Genomic DNA, 19156 nt, shown 5'->3' with positions numbered 1-19156 from the left:
GCGGCTAATGGAAACAGTATTTAATCAATGCAGGAATTCATCTGTTTGCATTAATATAACACTTCCTAATCTCCTTCTGAGAACCTGCCAGCTACATTGCTCGCTCCCACTTTATTGAATATACGGTATGCTTTTCACACAAACTATTGGGAAAAAGAATTAATAACATTACACTCTCACACAGATCTAGCTACTGACACCAGAAAGACAAATAAATAAAACTAATGCATGCAAAATATTATATCTCTCTAGCTCTGGAAATGTTTTAAAAAAATAAGGAAACAATCAAATGTCAAATCATTGATTGTAATCCTCGCAGTAAACATTGCGGGCACAGAAAATGCCTCAGAATATTGTGCCCTACTTCACATGATTATCTGACTGCTCCCCTCAAGTTCAGCATACCAACCACCTATGTTAAAACTTAAGCCGGGGCACTGAGATCTCAGGCCAGATCACTTATTCAATAAATTGGACTGTTTAGTCCATTAGCAAAAGAATGGGACTTATTCTGAATTTGCTATTACTCTAGTGAGACGATGAAAATTGCGACGGTTGTGGGAAAAAAGGAACTCAATTCCTCTGGCTTTCATCCCTTTTTATGAGACTAGGCAGATTTTGTGACTTCATTGATGGCATTTGCTAAATATTCAACATTGCCTGTAGTAACACCTGCCATGCTGTTTTCAAAATGCAATATACCATTCATCATTAGACAATCCCAAAGCCAGCTTCTTAGACACAAACAAGAATAAATAAAATCAATAATTTAACAATAAGAAGCAACATTCTTGAAATAATACCTTATGCGTCCATTTCGCGTCATGTAGATATGAAATTCACTTGTCAAGCGGTCAACTTGTTCTGGGGTCATACCACTGTAGCAGAACATTCCAATCTGTAGAATTAAAACAGCACGTGATCAGTTCATTAAAAAATATCCCTTCTAGCCACAAAATAGGCATCAATCTCACTGACCACAATTATGTATGTACTTACAAAAAATTCCCAAATAATTATACTCTAGCCCTATTATTCATGCTACGGTTGCTACCTGGTAGATATGTATGGAGCAACAAGCTAAAAAAATACCTGCTCAGTGACATGCTTCCAACTAAGAGGAGAACCTAGCTTTTCAAGGTTGCCTCTAAGAGCTGCTCTCATCCCAATAATGCGGTCAGCCATCACCTGAAAAATAAAGAGCGGAACACTTCATTTGGACTCACAAATTGCTGATTTGAGGACATCATAACAGAATTTTGTAGCATCATAGAGATGAGAAAAACAGTTGCCATATCTACAGCCTCTCTACTCACAATAAAAAAATTAAGATCTTCATATAGCTAAAAATTATTAAGTACCTTAACCTCCTTGTGCCAGAGAGATTTAAGATCTGGGTCACTAAGGATGGTGGACACAAGAAGTGCTCCATGAACAGGTGGATTACTGTACATTGGCCTTGCAATCAGCTGCAGTTGGCTCTTCACAGCAACTGCTTGACTTGCATCATCACATACAACACTGTTCCAAAAGCAAAATGTCAAAAACAGCAATCCTAGACCGTGTACAAGTTGGTTGTAGCATTTGAAATTAGAATAGTCTTTAAATATATCTCTAAGATTCAATATAGAAACTTTCCTGCAACATTTAGCTTGAAATGTAATGCAGGAAAACATTTCTCCAGGAAAATAATTTTAGAAGGCAACAAAGGAAAAATTGAAACTTAACACTAATGGTAGAAATAATGGTAATTCACAGGATCTGCCAAGAGGTGGATATTCTCAGTAGAAATTATATTAATCCATAAAATCTGTCAAAAGGTGCTTGTTTACCTTCTTCAGATTGAACATAGTGACAGTTGGCTCAGCATTGCAAACTCAACAAGACACACACTCCTGGGTATTCTATGTGCCTTTAGAAGGCGTAATCTGAATTGCAATTCAAATTTTTACTCTCTACCTTCCCAGATAGGAATTTACTTGCAGAATGCACCATACAATATCACAGTAGCAGCCTTCAATTTTGAAATCTTGAGCTCTCCTGGTTTTTCAAACCTCTTTTACAATTTTACAGGGATAAATAAAGTATGAGGAACATTTTCACAATTTTACAACAACTATGACATTAATTTATTATAAACTCTAATAGGACAGACCAAACTATGAGACTGACAATCGTGTTCAAAAAAGTGTTAAGATAAAAAACCTGCACACCACGGTGTTGTAACAGCAGAACATTAGATTAAATGGAAGAAAATAAATGCTTTGATTGTTCAGAGTTTATGATGATATAAAATTGAAGTTAATCGAAATTAAGACCTTATAATCATTCATTTATTGCCTTATATATCACCAGGCCCAGGTCCGCGAGTTGCGCGGACCTGGGCGGACCCACAGTCCCAAACAGGGACCCTGCCCTGACCCGTTGCCAACCCGAGCGAATCTGGAGGACCCACGGCTTGTGGGGCCATAAAGTGGTCAAAAAACAAAAAAAAAATGAGTTTTTTTATTAAAAAAATTCTTCCAACCCTAAAGGAAGGCATATTAGATACTTTTCATGCATCTAATCTCTCGTTTGCTTTCTCATTTTGCTCTCTTATTCTGGTGTGGCCATTTTGCAAGTTTCTGGAGTCTCAAATCCTTCATATAATCAGTGTTGAGTGTTCCGGGTATGCATTTGTTCCTTCCTTTTGCTTCTTTCATAGTTTGTTTTTAGTTTTTTTATTGTTCTAATTTTTAATCAAGTTTTGTAAAAGTTCCGAAATATTTATTTTTTAATTTTGTTATAGATTGCAAGAATCTTAGAACAAGTAGTCAGAGTTCAGTGGGTGCAGAGGGATTCCAAAGATTTAAAATTGATGAAATTTCTCCTTTGTGGAAGTATACAACAAGAATTGAGCAATGTGTTGGAGGGGGAGGGTATATATGGAAATGCAATTTTTGCCAAACCCAATATAAAAGCTCATATTACCGGGTTAAACATTATTTGATAGGCCCAGCAGGTCAAGGGATTAGCATGCGTGAGGGGCCCCAAGAGGAAGGTAAAAAGGGGTTGCCAGCTTCTCAAATAGCAAGCATGATAAAAGAACAACAAGAGGCTGATAGGTTAGTGTCAAAGGGAAAAAAAGATGGATCAAAGCAAAAACAACCAACAACACCCTCTAAATCAACCACTAGACAACATCCCTTCCTACCTACCCCATCTACAGATGAAGATGAAATAAAAACACCCCCATCCCGCAAGATTAGATAAGACATTTCAAAATGAATTGAGAAAAATTGCTGACATAAAGGTTGGGCATTGCCTCATTACAAATGAGTTTCATTCAATCTAGTGAGATCACATTATTGGAGAGAGTATTACGAGGTAATTGGTAAATACTTGCTTATTATTAAGAGAGACCGAGAGGTCAATTTATACAAAAGAATAAAGCGGAAAGAATAGAAATATTCTATTCTAACAAATAAAACAAAAAAAATGAAAGCTAACTAAAATTAACTAAATATTTACAATAAATAACCATTAACTAATAATAGACGTCTTATCTATTATTGTAATACCCTCCTTTAATGGTTAATCTATCTAACACACCAAGCTGTCCTCTGAATTTGACAAACTTATCAGGACCAAGAGGCTTGGTGAGAATGTCTGCAGTCTGATCGGTGGTAGGAACATACTGCAGATCTATAGTCTCGTCTTCAACCAGCTATCGTATATAATGACAATGAACATCCACATGCTTGGTTCGTTCATGGAAGACTGGATTCCGTGCTAACTTGATAACGCCTTTGTTATCAACAAACAGAGTAGTCGGTCCTGCTAGTGACATCTGCATATCCCCAAGCATCCGACGAAGCCAGACAGCTTCACATCCTGCCTTAATAGTCCCTCTGTATTCAGCCTTTGTAGAAGAGAGAGAAACTGCCTGCTGCTTCTTGCTGGTCCATGTGACTGCACCGGATCCCAAACTGAACACATATCTAGATGTTGACTTTTTATCATCAACAGAGCCTGCCCAATCTGAATCTGTGAACCCACTGAGTTGAGGATTAGAACTCCGAGAATACAGAAGTCCATAATCGAAAGTGCCCTTCACATAACGAAGCACACGCTTTGCTGCCATCCAATGATCAGCCTTAGGAGCTGTCATAAAGCGTGAAATATAGCTGACTGCGAAGCTGATATCAGGCCTAGTAGCAGATAGGTAGATGAGGCTGCCTACTAGTTGCCTATACGTAGTATCATCAACGGAAGGAGAATCAGACTTGGCTGATAACTTGAGATCTTTCTCCATAGGTGTAGATGCAGGTTTGCAATCCTGCATTCGGAATTTGTCTAATAGGGCCCTGGCATATTTGGACTGAGAGATGAATATGCCAGAAGATTGTTGCCAAACTTCAACACCTAAGCAATAATGCATGAGCCCAAAGTTAGTCATATCAAAAGACTGGCATAAGTGTTGTTTGATTCCCTGAATCAAAGATGCTGAACTGCCAGTGATGATCAGATCATCCACATAGATAACCAGAAGGATGATGTCACTGTCAGTAGTCTTGATGTACAGATTTGAGTCTGAAGAACTCCTCTTGAAGCCTTGATCACTGAGGTACGTATCAATCTTGATGTACCATGCCCGAGGGGCTTGCTTCAAACCATAGAGAGCTTTTACCAATCTGAGAACCTGATGGTCTTTACCAGCAACCTTGAAACCAGGAGGCTGCGTCATGTAAACCTCTTCATGGAGATCACCATTCAGGAAAGCACTCTTTACGTCCATCTGATGGACCTTCCAGCCAAACTATGCTGCCATGGCTAGGACTAATCTAATGGTGCTCATCTTTGCAATAGGAGCAAAGGTCTCCTCATAATCAATGCCCTGATGCTGAGAAAAGCCCTTTGCCACTAAACGAGCTTTGTACTTATCCAAAGTACCATCTGATTTGTATTTGATTTTGTAGACCCATTTGCAGCCAATGGGTTTCTTCCCTGGGGGAAGATCAAAAAGGACCCAAATGTTGTTCTTCAGCAGGCTCTGGTGTTCAGATGTCATGGCCTGTTCCCACTCTGGAATTCCTTTAGCCTCGAAATATGTTTGAGGTTCAAACACACTGTGAATGTTGGCCATAAGAGCACAGAATCTGTAGTTTTGCTCTTTTTCCGAGCAGTTCTCCCATCAATGAGTTCATCATCATGAAGATCAGCAAGTGTCTTAGCCCACCACTTAGGTCGGAGAGGAGAATGACCAACAGTAGTACTAGAAGATGCTTGATCAGCAAGATCCTCATCAGAAGAATCTGGATCAAACTCAGGTGAAGCATCTTCAAAACGAGGTGATCCTGTAGGAGAAGCCGAAGGTGTCTGTACAGGTATCACTGGCATGACTGGAGCTACAGGAGCTACTGGAGCCCTCCCATCAGGTGGACCTAATGGAAGCCGAACTCCCAAATCATGAGCCTGCATAGGCTAGTCTACTAGATCAGGAATAGGAGAAACAGGCATGAATGGTCCTCGCTGCTCATCAAAGACTACATCGAGGCTGTATATGAAACGAGATGTCTCAACATCAATAAGGCAGTAGGCTTTGTGAAGACTGCTATATCCAGCAAGCATCAATTTCTGACTCTTGGCATCCGACTTGGTGCGTGAAACATCAGGGATCCAAACAAAAGCAAGAGAGCCAAAAACCTTCAGGTGACTGATTCTGGGCTTGCGACCTGACCAGGCCTCTTCCGGGGTTTTACCTTTGACCGCCACTGTGGGTGACCGGTTCAACAGATAAGATGCAGTGTTAACTGCTTCTGCCCAAAACTGCTTCGAAACATGTCTGTGTTCAAGCATGGAACGAGCCATCTCGGTGATTGTCCTGTTCTGACGTTCAACTACACTGATTTGTTGTGGCGTGTGGGGTGTGGTGAACTGGCGTTGGATGCCATGTGTATCCAAGAAGCTAGAGAAAACATTAGAACAAAATTCCCCCCCATTGTCTGATCTAAGAGTAATAATAGATTTCCCAGACTCTTTTTCAACTAAGGGTTTAAACTTCTGAAATACAGTAAATGCATCGGATTTCTTTTTAAGGAAATACACCCACATTTTTCTACTGAAATCATCTACAAACAACAGAAAATAGTTGTACCCAAGAACAGAAAGAGTGGCCATAGGGCCGCAAATATTAGCATGAACAAGCTGAAGTACCTGAGAAGCTCGCCAAGAATTGCCACTCGGGAAAGGTGTGCGATATTGCTTCCCAGCCTGACATGCGTCACAAACTCCAAGGTGTTGCGTTTGAATCTCTGGCAAACCAAGAACAAGCTCATCCCGAGCAAGTTGTGAGAGATAATGCACATTTAAGTGCCCATATCGCTGATGCCAAAGTTTGCTGATGGAAGATCGCCAAGCAGCCATAGCTAAGTCCTGAGAATCACCAGAATCAATAAGTCTGAAAAGACCATGATCCTCAAGACCAATAGCAACAGTAGACTTAGTCGCCCAATCAGTGATGGTGCACTGATGTGAACTGAAGGTGACTGCCAAGTGTGGAGAATGTCGCAGCAACTGACTGACCGAGAGTAGATTTAGTTCCATCCCTGGAACGTAGTATACATCAAGGAATATGAGATTCCTCCCAACAGACTGAATTTAAATGTTGCCTTTACCAACAACCATGTACTCTTCTCCACCACCAAAAATAACAGAATCTAAATAAGGCTGGTAGTCAGTAAACCAGTCTCTGTGGTGAGTGAAATGGCGAGAGGCACCTGAATCAATGTACCAGGCAGATGACTTCACATGATCTGCGGGTCTTTTAGCCATGAAGGCGTAAAAAGCAGATTCCGCCTGCTCAATGTGCTCTGCATTGTTCGCTTTGGGTTGCAAACCTGATTGCTTAGACTGGGCAGCTAAGCGTTTCCAACATTCAACCTTCATGTGACCAAACTTGTGACAGTAGTTGCATTGAATGTTCTTCTTTTTGGTACCATCGAATGCTGGAGCAGAAGACTTCTGCTAAGATGGTTGCTGAAACTTGCCCTTATCCTTCTGAAAGGATTTCGCAGCAAAGGCTTGCTCATTGGAGGTGGAACTGGAGCTGCTACCGAACTGTTGTTTCCACCGATCTTGCTGAAGCAGCAGGGTGCAGAGATCAGTGAACTTTAGATCAACACCAGTAGATGTGATGTTGAGAGTCTCGATAAAATGCTCATAGGATTTTGGTAAACTCCGAAGAGTGATTACCACAATATCCTCTTCCTCCATCTTGCGACCGATGGCAAGTAATTGATCACGGATTTCCTGAATCCGATTCAGGTGTGCCTGGAGGGAGGTGCGCTCATCCATGACAATAGAAAACAGAGTGTTTTTCATAAAGAAGGCTCTGCTCTTGTCGGAAGTCTCATGAAGACCTTTTAGATGTGTCCAGATTTCAGCAGCTGTCTTGCCGGATGGAATCTGAGAAAGCTGGTCATCAGCTACGGATAGTTTGAGAAGCATTACTGTCTCTCGATTATTCAAATCCCATGTATCTTGATCAGGACCCGGAGAAATCGGATGCTGCCTAACACCCAGAACAAGTTGATCGGTGTTTCAATATTCGAAGATTGTGATGATGCGCTGCTTGCAGGTTCCATAATTGCGACCATTGAATTTGGAACTATGCTCGAGCAGAATATTTGTCAGAGATGTCATGGCACATTTTTCAATGAAAAACTATGAAAATTTGTGAAGGCACGTTCTTCGAGGCAAAAATACGGAAGACCCAGAAGAGAGCTTGAAAATTGAGGCACAAAAATCGAGGCACCCAGAAAAAACAAACAACCCAGTTGAGCTCTCGAAAAACCCAACAAGAATCTGCAAACAAAATATTTTTTGACCCCAAAAATTAGAGTTTCGAACAAAACCCTAGCCGTCGGATTGGAGATCAAAAAAATGGCAAATTTCTTGAAAAAAATGGTCGAATCTGCTTCCCAGAGCACGATGACAGACTAAGACGGAGCTAAAAAAGTCGTGTTTGACCGCCAAACGATTGGCAGATATGGCAAGAGTCATTTTTTTTAAAAACGCAAAGCTGTAAAACAAATATCAAACGACCACGATTTTCAAAGTGACCACGATTTGCAGAGAATCGTGTTTTATAGCAAGGCCGAGCCCCTCCGCCAAGAAATCGCGAGTTTCCAACAACAAATCAAACGCGATTTGCAGGTCGCGAATTGGAGGAAAAAACGCGCAAGTTCTCAAAATCACGATTTTTCATAAAAAGACCTGGCTGAAACTCTGATTTTTTACAAATGAATTTCTCAAAAAAAAAAAATTCAAAAAACCCAAGTCGAAAATCTGAGGGTTTTTTTTTTTTTTAAGAAAGCAAGAATCACAGAATAATTTCGAAAATTAGCTTTGATAATTTCAGAAAAGAAATTATAATTTTCGAAAAAATTAAGAAATACGCTCTGATACCATATTACAAGGTAATTGGTAAATACTTGCTTATTATTAACAGAGACCGAGAGGTCAATTTATACAAAAGAATAAAGCGGAAAGAATAGAAATGTTCTATTCTAACAAATAAAACTAAAAAAACGAAAGCTAACTAAAGTTAACTAAATATTTACAATAGATAACCATTAACTAATAATAGATGTCTTATCTATTATTGTAATAGAGAGATGGTGCAAGCAATAAATGAAGCACCTCGTGGTTACCGAGCCCCTGGATATGAAAAGTTGAGAACCACCATATTGCATAATGAGAGAAAGAATGAAGAAAACCTCCTCAAACCAATAAGAGATTCTTGGATCCAAATGAGGTTGAGCATTGTCTCTAATGGATGGAAAGATTGCAAAAATCATCCATTAATAAATGCGATTGTTGTCTGCCCCAAGGGGGCAATGTTTTGAGGGCGGTTGATTGTGAAGGGTAGGTAAAGGATGCAAATTTTATTGCCCAGCTTCTCATTGAATCCATAGAGTCAGTGGGAGTTGACAATGTTGTCCAAGTAATAACGGACAATGCTAAAGTTTGTAAGGCTACAGGTGCTTTGGTAGAAGCACGATATGATCATATATTTTGGACACCATGCACCGTCCACTCCTTAAACTTGGTGATGAAAGCAATTGGCACCCAAATTGAATGGATGAAAAAAGTGTACAAGGAGGGTGAGGAGATCCAAATATTTGTGACAAACCACCATATGTCACAAGCAATTTTCAAAACTTTCTCTCGCTTAGAATTATTGAAGGTAAATCTTAAACTTTATTTAGTTTCATTTATCATTTTGTGTCATACTTTACATAATTGAATAAAATGTTTTTAACTTTTTACTTTTTTGTGTTGTTTACATATTTGATATTTGAAATGTGTTATTCTATTAACTTACAATTTGAATTAACATGGTAACAAGTTGCTGAAACAAAGTTTGCTTCACACACAATCATCCTTAGACGACTTGTGATGGTGAAAGAAGCATTGTCCCAAATGGTTATTAGCAACAAATGGGGTGGATGGAAGCAAGCCAATACAGAAAGGGCTAAAACTGTAAAGGATATGATCTTGAGTGATGATTTTTGGAATAGGGTGGAATATGTATTAGAACTCACTGAGCCCATCATATCTATGGTTCGGTTTGCCGAAACTGATGAGCCTTGTTTGGGGGACATATATGATACCATGGACTCCATGCTAGAAAGAATGAAATTGGTAAATTTAAATTTTTATACAATACTTTATCCTTGTTTATTGAGAGATTTTTATTTTTTATTTTAATTAAGTTATTAACACTACATCAAGATAACTTACATGTACATCATTTGACATCCCAAGTCATTCAGAGGAGAGAGCGGGATCCTAAGGAAACCTTGTACAATAAGGTGAAGAAAATTGTTCTACATAGCTGGAACAAGAATGACTACACCTTTACACCTCTTGGCATATGCACTTTCTCCCAGGTATTATAGTAGTGAGATATTTTCTATTCCTGGTAGAGTGGCACTATACAGAGATCCCGAGGTTGCTAATGGGTATAAGAGGGCATTTAGTAGGCTCTTTAGTGATCTTGATGTGGCATCAACTGTTAGGAGAGAGTTTGTAGATTTTGTCTCAGGCAAAAATGCAGACCCTGATGCAACCAATGACCAAAGTAGAATGGATGTCATTGGATGGTGGTACTTGCATGGGCAAAATTACATGTACCTCCAACCTCTTGCCATTAAGATCTTGTCACAAGTATGCATTTAGGTTTTTTTTCCTTTTCTTATGGCCACTTAGCTTGTAGAATTAGCACTCTTAAATTCCTATTGTATTGTACAGTTACAATTTCTAATTTTTTTAAATTGTGTTGGTTGTCTCTCTAGGTTGCGAGCTCTTCTGCTGCTAAGCAGAATTGGAGTACATACTCATTTATCCACTCAGTGAAGCGTAACCGATTATGTTTGAAGAAAGCAGAAGACTTGGTATTTATTCACAACTGGCGAAAGTTGTGGGATGTATTACCCGAGACTACTGAATTGGATATGATAGTCCAAGATATATCTAAAATTGCCTTGCTAAATGTTGAGGAGGCCGAGGAGGATGTGGTTACATCTGGGGCTAGTGGAACCAGTTTGGGTTCCAATGATGAGGAAAATGATATAGATGAGGATGAAGCCATTGATCCCTCATATTTTGATGACCCATTTGACCCTTGAAGGGCATTTGCATCTTTGATACTATGAAACTATGATCATTGATAAACTATTAAACATTTGTCATTCACTCATTTATCACCATGTTTCAAACTTTATTAAATTAAATTATTATCTATCAATTTGATGAAGTGGTCTAGGTTTTAAAATTCCATTTTGTGTTTTGGTAATTCAATGTATGATTTTATTTACAACATTAACATAGATTTATGAGTGAGCATTTAATGTTTATCTTTGACATTTGGCATTTCTCAATAATCAAGTAACATTGATATATTTATACTATGAAATGACTCAGTTAGTTTTACAACTATGCAAGTTTTTTTTTTTTTTACATATATATACATATACATACATACATACATACTATGAAATGACTTAGTTTTACAACTATGCAAGTTTCTTTTTTTTTGCATATATATATATACCCACAAACCCAAATGGGAAAAAAAAATTGCCCGAACCCAAACCCGAATCTGTCCCCGAGCCCAAATTGGCAACTTAATGCGTATGCTTTTGCTATCTTGACAGTAGTATTAAAACTTGGGACTGAGAAGACCAAATGCTGGTTTGATGACTCAACAAAATTCAGTCTCAGGCAAGATTTTAGCAAGAACCAGCTGAGTACTCTCTGAAAGCTCCAACCTGCAACTTGCCCATTAGTAAGTGGTTGAGTAACTCAACTGCAGTTACAACTCAAATTTTAAATCTATGATCTCAACATATATGTCATTATGTCCATAGGGAGAAGGTGGCAAATCGAAAAAGAGGCACTGGAAATGAGAACATCCTCACACATAACATTAAGGGTTTTAATATTTTATGTACATGAATGGCACTACCTTAATAGTTGACAAGCTGAATCTGAGAAGATATTATTTGACTGCAAGAAATTGTTGATTTTTGGTGATTCAATGATGCTTTGTGTAATGACACATTCCTGACCTCAACACCACAAAAATATCGTCTTCTAGATGTTGTTATCTATAGTGTGAACAAAGCATAGTAACAAAACTCACCGTGAGTCGGCCAAGTCATCCAAATCAGTGAGTCAAGTTACCTCAACCAGATCAAAATGACTTGTGACCTAGCTCGGAGGGTCAACTGAGCTGACTCACCTGACTTGTCTGACTCGGCTGGGTGACTCAGCTGACTTGCCTAGGTGACTCGGCTGACTCATCAAACTCAGCTGATTTTCAATTTTTTTGTCTCTGTAGTTACGTAATTGATGTGTGTTATGTATGTGATCAAATTACCTTCTATTTTATGATGTTACTCTCTTTAATCTTTTATTCAATAATGGGTGCATGGAATTAATTTTAATCCAAAAAAATCTCTAAATTTCAAGGGTTTTATCACTTTGCCGAGTCCAAGTTGGGCCACGAATCAAGGTACCCTTGTCGAGTCCGAGTCGGGTCCGAGTCCCATTACTTTGGAACGGAGTATATAAGTATATAACCTAATTCACTTTTAGGTCTTTTTCACATTTACCTACTTATATTTTCATTAAAGCATTCCTAGAGGATTCCCTTATTGCGTCTCAAGTCATTATCTTATGTATTTATGCAAAGGCTTCCCATTCTAGACTAATCACCGTTGTCCCTCTTGTAGTTTCATTGAAGCTCCTTGATCTTAGGTATCTATTTCATAACTAAATCTTAACTCTCACATGGTATCAAACCTTGTAGAATTGCTTGTTGTTAGCCTTTTTTTGGAGATCCACATTCTAGATCTTGTATTTCATTGAAAACCGTGGGTCATGCCCTTTTCATACCTTGATTCTTAAATTTATTGAGGGCATTCTTAGGACATTTATTTTTTGTGTCTACAGTCAATCTTAGGCTATCCTATGCCCCACCCTTGCCTATACATAAATGGCATTCTCATTCTAAAATAATTGTTATTGTCTATTTGCAGCCTTTGATAGAACATAACTATTATCTCATTTTGGAACTCTGTTGTGCTACTAAAGCTATTTTATAGCCAAATCTTAACCCTTACATGGTACCAGACTTTAAAGGATTGCTTCTTGTTGGCGTCTTTCTAGATATAAGTTGCACATCTTATATTTAACTGAGACAATCTTATGTTATGCTAGGCCCCATCTTTGCCTATATATAAAGGCTTTCTCAATCTAAAATTATTATTATCGTCTATTTGCATCCTTTTATAGTATTAGAATATTATAATATTTCTTTAACGATCATCTTAAATGGTCTTTAGTTAGTCTTAGTTTATTAGGTAGTTTCTAATTTTGCCTTTAGTTCACGATTGGTTCTTTTAGTAACATTGTCTTTGTAAATCTATATAAGGAGTTTTCATCTCTATTTAATACAACTACAACAAAATCGATTTATCATATCATGGTATCAAAGCAGCTTGATGGGATTTCATAAAATTTGGCAAATGTTTTATGAAAAAATCGAGCCTCTTTTGATGTGGAATTTTTTTCTAGAAATTTGCTTTTCAATTTTTGTTAATAAAAATCGCCAGAGGTATTTCATGAACTTTAGCAGTTTGTCTTCAAGGATTTTTTTCTAGAAATCACAAGCTTGGCTAAGGGTTTTGATCCCACAATTTCTTGGTTGCAACAGAAGTCTTTGTTATTTCAGGGTTGCATGTACTTGTATGTGTTTGCATGTGCTGGTTTACCATGCAAAGTCTCGTGTTTTGCCGGCCTTAAAAAATTTCTGATGGGTTTTCATAATTTTTCCCTTGAAAAAAATTCTGATTCCATAATTCACAAAGTTGCATGGGATTCCTTTGTGGGTTTATAATTTTTGAGTCTGTTGGATTTTAGCGTCTTTTGAAGTTTTGTAATCTATTATTTGTCTCATATTCTGTTTGGTTTTGATTTATTTTCCAACTCAAAATCATGTTGGGTTTTGATCAATTTTTCACCTCAAAAATTGTGTTGAGTTTGCATCGCTTTTTCTCCTCCAAAATCATATGGTTTTTTGCAGTTTGTTTTGGAGCATCATGCTCAACTACAAAGTTTAGAGGGTTTATAGATTTTTTCTCATAAGCGTGCTAGTTGTTCTCAGTGTCTCTGTCTCCAAAGAAGAGCAGCTTCGTTATCCAACATCAAGTTGTGTATTTTGTGATAGTTTATAGTCAAATGATTTGTTGATTTTGGGAGGGTTAGTGGGAGACTTATCTCAGTGGCAGAGTCATTGGGAGACTCTTGTCTCTTGTTGCAAAGCATTCTAACGGAGACAGCCTTCTCTATTCTTTTATGGACAAATTTTGGCCTCTTGGTCATTAACATTCTGCAGATCCAAGGAGGGCCTCGGTGGCACCAAAATGTTTTGAAGAAATTTGACCAAAACAGATCAGTTGGACAATGACCATTAAGAAAAGGTATTACAATATTAGAATGTTTCTTTAATGATCATCTTACTTTAGTCTCTAGTTTATAAGGTAGTTTCTATTTTTGTCTTTAGTTCACGATTGTTTCTTTTAGAAACATTATCTTTGTAAATCTATATAAGGAGTTTTCATCTCCTCTATTTAATACAACTACAACAAGATCGATTTAGCGTAACAGATAGAATAGAACTATTATCTCATTTTGGACCTATTGTGCTTTCATCTAAGCTATTTTATAGCCAACTCTTAATTCTTACATGGAATCGGATTTTAAAAATTTGCTTCTTGTTGGCCTTCTAAAGACCTAAGTTGCAGATCTTATATTTAGTTGAGATTTTGATTGTGTTTATCTCTCGTACTAAATGATGCCCTAGAGAATCAAGAAAAACTTAAAAGATATGTCAAATTCTAAGGGTTCCTCTTTTTGGGCATTACATTGTAGATGCATTTTGGAGCTTAATAGAACAACTTTTATACAACATTGACCTAAAACTACTCAAGACATTTAGTTTTTTGTCGAATCCAACTTCAGTTGGAGGCTAAATCTACAAGAGCTTGAAGTTGGACGTGCTTGGCAAATCCAACCCGTACCAAATTATTGAAATCTAAGCACTTCACCCCAAGTCATAAAGGGATAATTGTCCCTGTTTCAATCTAATCAAATCGTCAACAAGATCACTTTTACACACAAAAATTGGCAAAAACACGGTATGAAGTTTTTTTCTTCTTATTAGCAAACTTGGTTTTAGGCTCACCTGGGTCAAAAGAGACCACTTGCATAGATCTCCTCCCACTTTAACTAACAAGGCCACATTGAGGGACCAGAATGGCCACCTGTGTTCAAACTCATGATCTCAACGACCCAGTGTAGGCACAAGGCTTGTATACTCAATGGTCCATTGGGGAATTGAATATTTGTGGCCACCTCACAAGGGAGCTTTTTAAAATTTAAAAACAAAAAAAAAATATGCTTGCAACTTGCAACTTGCATAATTACAAGCTCCTCTATTAACATCATATGTCAACTTAATGGCCAAACCTACCAGTGCTCCCTCCAATTACTCCCCTTCAAAAGCACCCCCACATACATAACTGATTCCCAAATTTTTACAGCAATTTTCTGCAATGCAGGCAATTTTTCAATCAGCTTAATCATGTTTAAGAATCTGATAGGCATATATTCTCACTGGCACTTGCAAACACCATCATGATACATAATAGATTCTCCCATAGTTGTTGCACTGTTCCTATTTTGAGACTACCTGAGGCCCCCATTTGGGATTATAGAGACTCCTTTTTAGGTGCATTTTTTTAAAAATTCATAAGCTCTACATAGCAGTGGAATTGGTTCATTTTAATTGTACTCCTAATCTATACTTCCAGTTTTCAGCCTTTATTATCTTTGCAACACATTGAGATCAAATTCACTTGATAATGTTCACTACTGGCTATTGTAGTTGCACTAAATATGAACTCCCTAGATCATATTGCGGTGCGGGGTCATTGATTGAGCAAATTTAAAGGGATCTTGTAGTTGTGCTTGCATTCCTCTTGATTTGTGTTTGATCTTTCTTTCTCGTCATGGAGAATAATTCAGTTACACTTCTAAAACCCTACAACTATTGTACACTGAAATCTGAAACGAATAAATTGCTAAGAGTTAAAAAGTTGTGCAAGATAGTTCATGGGCTTGATGGTGATGTAATATCCCAGTCTGGGTACCTACAATATTTCACCATAAAACACCTATTTCTGAACTACTCAAATTTTGAATACTGTTTGTTGTTTATTGTTCCAGAAATTGCAGACTTGAAATTTTGGTTTGTTTGCTGCATGCGAAAATTGGATTGGTATTGATATAAAGCATAAAGAAGAGAAATAATTGCAGAACACCAGAAAATCGTAACAATGCAAATCTGACCTTATTAGCAGCAATAATATTGGCTTCAGCTCCACATTAAAAATTAGAATACATTCAATAAAAAAGTTATTGATGATCAGCGTTGAAAGTCACTGCCATTAATGCCAGTCAATATACATGTATATATGCCTTACATGCCCAATATTTCAATATCCTTACAAGAAATATTGAGTAAGATGAGTTAACTATAAATATGGTCCAGAAGTTGTACAAGGTACAATAAATTTTATACATGCAGAATCCTGACCACAAGATTGCTGCAACAACTCAAGTGTGTGTGTAAATATATATGTATTAAGAAGTTTATTCAAGCAACTCGAAAAAAATGAAAATTCAGAAAATCAAAAGGAAAAGGTTTCTCCATGGACAGGCAGTATTCTTGTGATCATCAAGTTGTTATTCTTCCAATTTGGTTTCATTTGAAGAACCAGTTACAGCCAAAAGGTTGAAGTACTCTGCATCACCAAGGCAGTGTAGAATACGTGACACAACTGAGCATGAAGGAATTCATAGTGGAATTAGCATTGCAACGTAGAATTACCAGTGGTATTTATTAGAACAGAATCAGAGTTCCATGAGTTCAAAGAAAAGATCAATAGGAAACCAAAAAACAGTTATGAAGAAAATGTTTTGCACCAATATTGGTGTACCACACATGACCTCTCACGTTCAGAATCTACTTGTCCATCACGCCAAGATACCATCAACTTAGTCAAGTTTCAAATGGGATTATATAAAGAATTGTCTAAGAAATGAAACAAGGATGCCAATGAGCACTCAAGGTGGACATCAAAGGGACATGTTGCATCACCATCCGACGAAAACGAGTTACAACGTGACATGGATGAACTTGACAACCAAGACAATCAAGTGGAAGATGAATTTTCACACAAGGTATTGAAAAGACAATCAAGGAGGCAATTGGTTTCAACCAAGGCAGAGAAAGGATAGCAAGCAAAGATCAACATTTGGAAACACTAGAAGAACTACAAGAAGATCATCACAAAGTTGAAGAAGAGGAAATCTTTGGTGTACTTTCATGCATGATACAGAAGGATGTTCTTGAGAGTGAAATGAAAAAGCTGCAAGCACCCTTTACAGAAGGTAATCAATTGGACAAGTTGAACAAGGAATTACAAGATATCACAAATGAGTCCAAACATGAAGAACAATTTGACAAGGCACTACAAGACATTATCACCACCATATTCCTTGGGGGAGGGTGCTGAAAGACCTCATATAAGTGCAAAGGGAATCATTGACAAAGATATCTCAGGACAGACAAGTTGTGGCAAGTAGCATGATTCACCATCAAGGTCATACCACTTGAGGTGCTATTCGATGATCAACATGTGAGGGTATTTGAAGTTCTATTTGTCACTGAGTCCATGGTTTTTGAAGATAGTATTCTTGATGAGTACACACATGAAGAATTGCAAGATGTTCATCAAAAACAAGCAATTGGCAATTCATGTGAAATGAAAAAGTTTCAAGCGTATTTTGCGAGAATATGCAAGCTATATTGAGTGATGGCCTAGTTACTCACATGAAAGATGAGAGTGAAGAACAGTTTGGGTTGGTGCTACAGTTTGAAATTGTTTGAAAAAGCATTTGAGGGACAAATCATTAAAAGAATTCTTGATTTTCAAGGACATGCCAACAGAGACACAAGTATGCATGGTTCATGTTACACAAGGACAAGCCTCCGAAAGCAGCATTCCATGGACTTCATTTTAAGACTGATCCTGCCTTGATCGCTCACAAGTTTGATGCCGATGCTCGTGTGAGGATCCCTCACCAGTTTCGACCTCCTGAAGTTATGGAGAATTTACAAATTGCATCGAAAATAAAACCCACCAGCTTGTCTAGGAATGACAACTTGCTTGTAGATTGACCAAGGCGCATTTGAATAGCCCCAATTATTGATTTTACATGATAAATTTCCTGAGTTTGAGTGCAATGTGACAAAAAACTTCTTTGGCGATATTGAGAACCTTCACACAAGCCTTGTTGCTCTCAAACATTTTGAGAAATCATGATAGATCATGTGTATATTTCGACTTTTTGGGTATTACCCCTTTGGAGTCTTGCACATAGTTAGAGTAGGTTTGTCTTAAACATTTGATTCAAGAAGTTAGGAGAGGTTTTCCTTTCAATTATTTTAGTTTAGTTGCTTTGTTGAGCTAAGTTGTTGGATTGCATTGAGTAAGTTGACTTGAGATTTGTTTACGTGGGCTCAATTAGTTGACTAGTTTGCTTTAGAGAGTTAGAACTATGATTTGCCTTGAGCCTTTTGACCCAAGTAGTTTAGTGATAGTTGCTTGGTCTATTTTAATTTAGGTGTCTACTTTGGTTAATTTTAGTTTGAGGAATCACAAAAACTACTGTAGTTGCTCCAAACCCATTATGAGATTAAGTGCTTATGAGCCAAATTATATATGAAAAAAGGAAAAAGAAAAAGACATGAAAGGATGGGTGGTTGGTCTGGGCAGTGGGTATGCTCCCTATTGACCCTAAATTAGACTCTCTTGCCTTATTTGAAAGTTTATAAAATGAGAAAAAAGACAATTCGAGGCATTTTGGCTTTCGGCATGTGAATATATCTATAGTTCTTGTTTGAAGGAATTTTGTCCTAAGTAGAGCAATGTTTGCGGTGGTATCACAACTATCACCTCATCAGGGCTATGGACACCTAACTAGCAGCAAGGCTTTGTCCAAGATACTTTTGTAGTATGGATATCAAAATAGCTAACTACAATATATCTTAGAAGATGGTTTGTGATCTTGTCAAGTGGAGGATTAATACACTTGCACACACGAGTGATCAAGGATGAAGACTCTTAGCTTTTTTAGTGGTTTCTTCCATTGAGTGCATTTCCTAGTTGTTTGATTGGAAAAAATAGACATTATCAATGATTCTTGATTCCAAACGTGTTTTTTCCTTGAAATGTTCAAGAACATTTCTTTGGGTGGGTGCTAGATGTTGTCAAGTATTCACAAAACCACACCACTGCCCTACTGCAAATGGAGGCCCCTTCTTTTCGCATAGTAATAGTAGTGATCTTAGGTGGTCTTATTTGGTAAACAATTTTCAGGTATCCAAATCTAAGTGATGAGTTTGAGCAACTTAGGCTCACTAGGGGGTCAGTTGACTCAAGGTATGAGGGAGAGTTGGGCCAAGCTACTTAAAAATGTG

General features: G+C 37.7%; 1 protein-coding gene across 1 annotated transcript in view; it reads right to left on the bottom strand.

Annotated features, from left to right (window-relative positions):
• Positions 1 to 216: 216 nt before the first annotated feature.
• ASP1 (aspartate aminotransferase 1) overlaps positions 217 to 19156 on the bottom strand; it is a 29202-nt gene continuing 10262 nt past the window's right edge. Inside the window, exons 7-10 of the mRNA XM_089819750.1 lie at positions 1362 to 1521; positions 1093 to 1188; positions 804 to 898; positions 217 to 680 (exon numbers count right to left, since the gene is read on the bottom strand). Of these exons, the coding sequence (XP_089675876.1) occupies positions 608 to 680; positions 804 to 898; positions 1093 to 1188; positions 1362 to 1521 (424 nt within the window). The 3' untranslated portion in view covers positions 217 to 607. The remainder of the gene's footprint in view (positions 681 to 803; positions 899 to 1092; positions 1189 to 1361; positions 1522 to 19156) is intronic.

Source organism: Cupressus sempervirens, chromosome 3 (genome assembly GCF_028749045.1).
Source record: "Cupressus sempervirens isolate cs-2001-9-10 chromosome 3, ASM2874904v1, whole genome shotgun sequence".
NCBI classification, from domain to species: Eukaryota; Viridiplantae; Streptophyta; class Pinopsida; order Cupressales; family Cupressaceae; genus Cupressus; species Cupressus sempervirens.
Note: the sequence above shows the minus strand (reverse complement) of the source record. Positions and strands in the feature narration are given on the sequence as shown.